Source organism: Neopelma chrysocephalum, unplaced genomic scaffold, assembly GCF_003984885.1.
Source record: "Neopelma chrysocephalum unplaced genomic scaffold, ASM398488v2 Primary Assembly neopelma1_95410, whole genome shotgun sequence".
Classification (NCBI taxonomy): Eukaryota; Metazoa; Chordata; class Aves; order Passeriformes; family Pipridae; genus Neopelma; species Neopelma chrysocephalum.
The window spans coordinates 1-1,425 of record NW_020924083.1 but is presented as its reverse complement, the minus strand read 5'-3'; the positions used below and the strand labels follow the sequence as shown (position 1 = coordinate 1,425).

Sequence of the window (1,425 nt, the reverse complement as noted above, 5' to 3'; positions counted from 1 at the left end):
GGGCCGGCGCGGGCGGCGGCTCCCATTGGCCCACGCGCAGGAAAGGGCGGGATGAAACGCCTGTCCCCGAGTCTGATTGGCAGGAGCGGCAAAGGGAGGCGGGACCTCCCAGTCCTCAATCTGATTGGCTGCGCGGCGGATCCATCAGGGGACACCCCTGCGGTGATTGGCGGTGGGTCGGAGCGCGGGCGCTGATTGGGTGCGGTAGAAGGGGGCGGGGTTCCGGTGTGCGGCGGGGCGGCATTTCCTGGCGGCGGCGGCAGGAGGAGGAGGATGGTGAGGGCCGGGGGGGCCGCGCCGCATCCGGCGGCATCGGGGACGGGCGGGGACGGGGGGACGCACCGGGATGGCGGGGAGCGGGGCCGGGCCGGGGGGAGCGGGGCCGGGCCGGGGGGAGCGGCGGGCGCAGGGCGGGGGGGTGGGGGCGCGGCCCCGGCGGAGCCCCCGGTGAGCGCGGCCCCCGGTGCCTCCGCAGGTGCTGCTGCACGTGCTGTTCGAACATGCGGCCGGGTACGCGCTGTTCGCCGTGCGGGAGGTGGAGGAGATCGGGCTGCAGCTGCCGCAGGTACGGGGGGCGGGAGAGAGGGAACGGGGCGGGAACGGGGAGCGCGGGGAACGGGAACGGGGCGGGAAGCGGGGAACGGGAATGAGAACGGGAACAGGAGCGAGAAAAGGGGCGGGGAGGAACGGGAGCGGAGTTTAACGGGAGCGGTGTGTAACGGGAACGGTGTATAACGGGAACGGGCAGGGGGGGGCCGGGAACGGGAGGGAGTGGATCGGGATTGGGGGGACCCGCGGGGAGGAGCCGACCCCGGGCGGGAGGAGCGGTCCGTGTGCCCGGGGGGTCCGGTCCGTGTGCCCGGTGGGAGCGGTCCGTGTGCCCGGTGGGAGCGGGTCCGTGTGCCCGGAGGGTCGCACCCGGGGCGTTCCCACCTCCCGGATGACCCGGTGCCCGGCCCCCCCGGGCCCTGGCCGTGTCCCCCTGCCCAGGTGGAGGACAGCGTCCTCACCATCGGCAAGTTCCACAACATGGTGAAGCTCGTGGCGTTCTCGCCGTTCCGGTCGGCGCAGAGCGCCCTGGAGAACATGAACGCCGTGTCCGAGGGTGAGTTGGGGTCTGGGGGGGGGCACGGGGACCCTCCCGCGGCCCCCCCTGAGCCCCCGATGTCCCGCAGGGGTCCTGCACGAGGACCTGCGGCTGCTGCTGGACACGGCGCTGCCCCCCAAGAGGAAGAAGGTGGTGCTGGGGGTGGGCGACGCCAAGATGGGGGCGGCCGTGCAGGAGGAGCTGGGGGTGCAGTGCCAGACCGGGGGTGTCGTGGCTGAGCTCCTGCGGGGTGAGTGGGGATGGGGGACACCCCGGGGGGGGCCGGCGTGGGGCTGGGGGGGCCATCGGGGGTGTGTTGGGGGCTGGCCCTGGTTCTG

General features: G+C 74.6%; 1 protein-coding gene across 1 annotated transcript; it reads left to right on the top strand.

Moving 5' to 3' along the window:
• Positions 1–222: 222 nt before the first annotated feature.
• Positions 223–1,337, top strand: LOC113980847 (nucleolar protein 56-like; the record flags this gene model as incomplete). The annotated part of the gene is made up of 4 exons (XM_027708066.1): positions 223–276; positions 476–565; positions 991–1,105; positions 1,176–1,337. Coding segments are annotated over exons 1-4 (370 nt in total), but the record flags the coding sequence as incomplete, so codon positions are not given.
• Between the last annotated feature and the right edge of the window lie 88 nt (positions 1,338–1,425).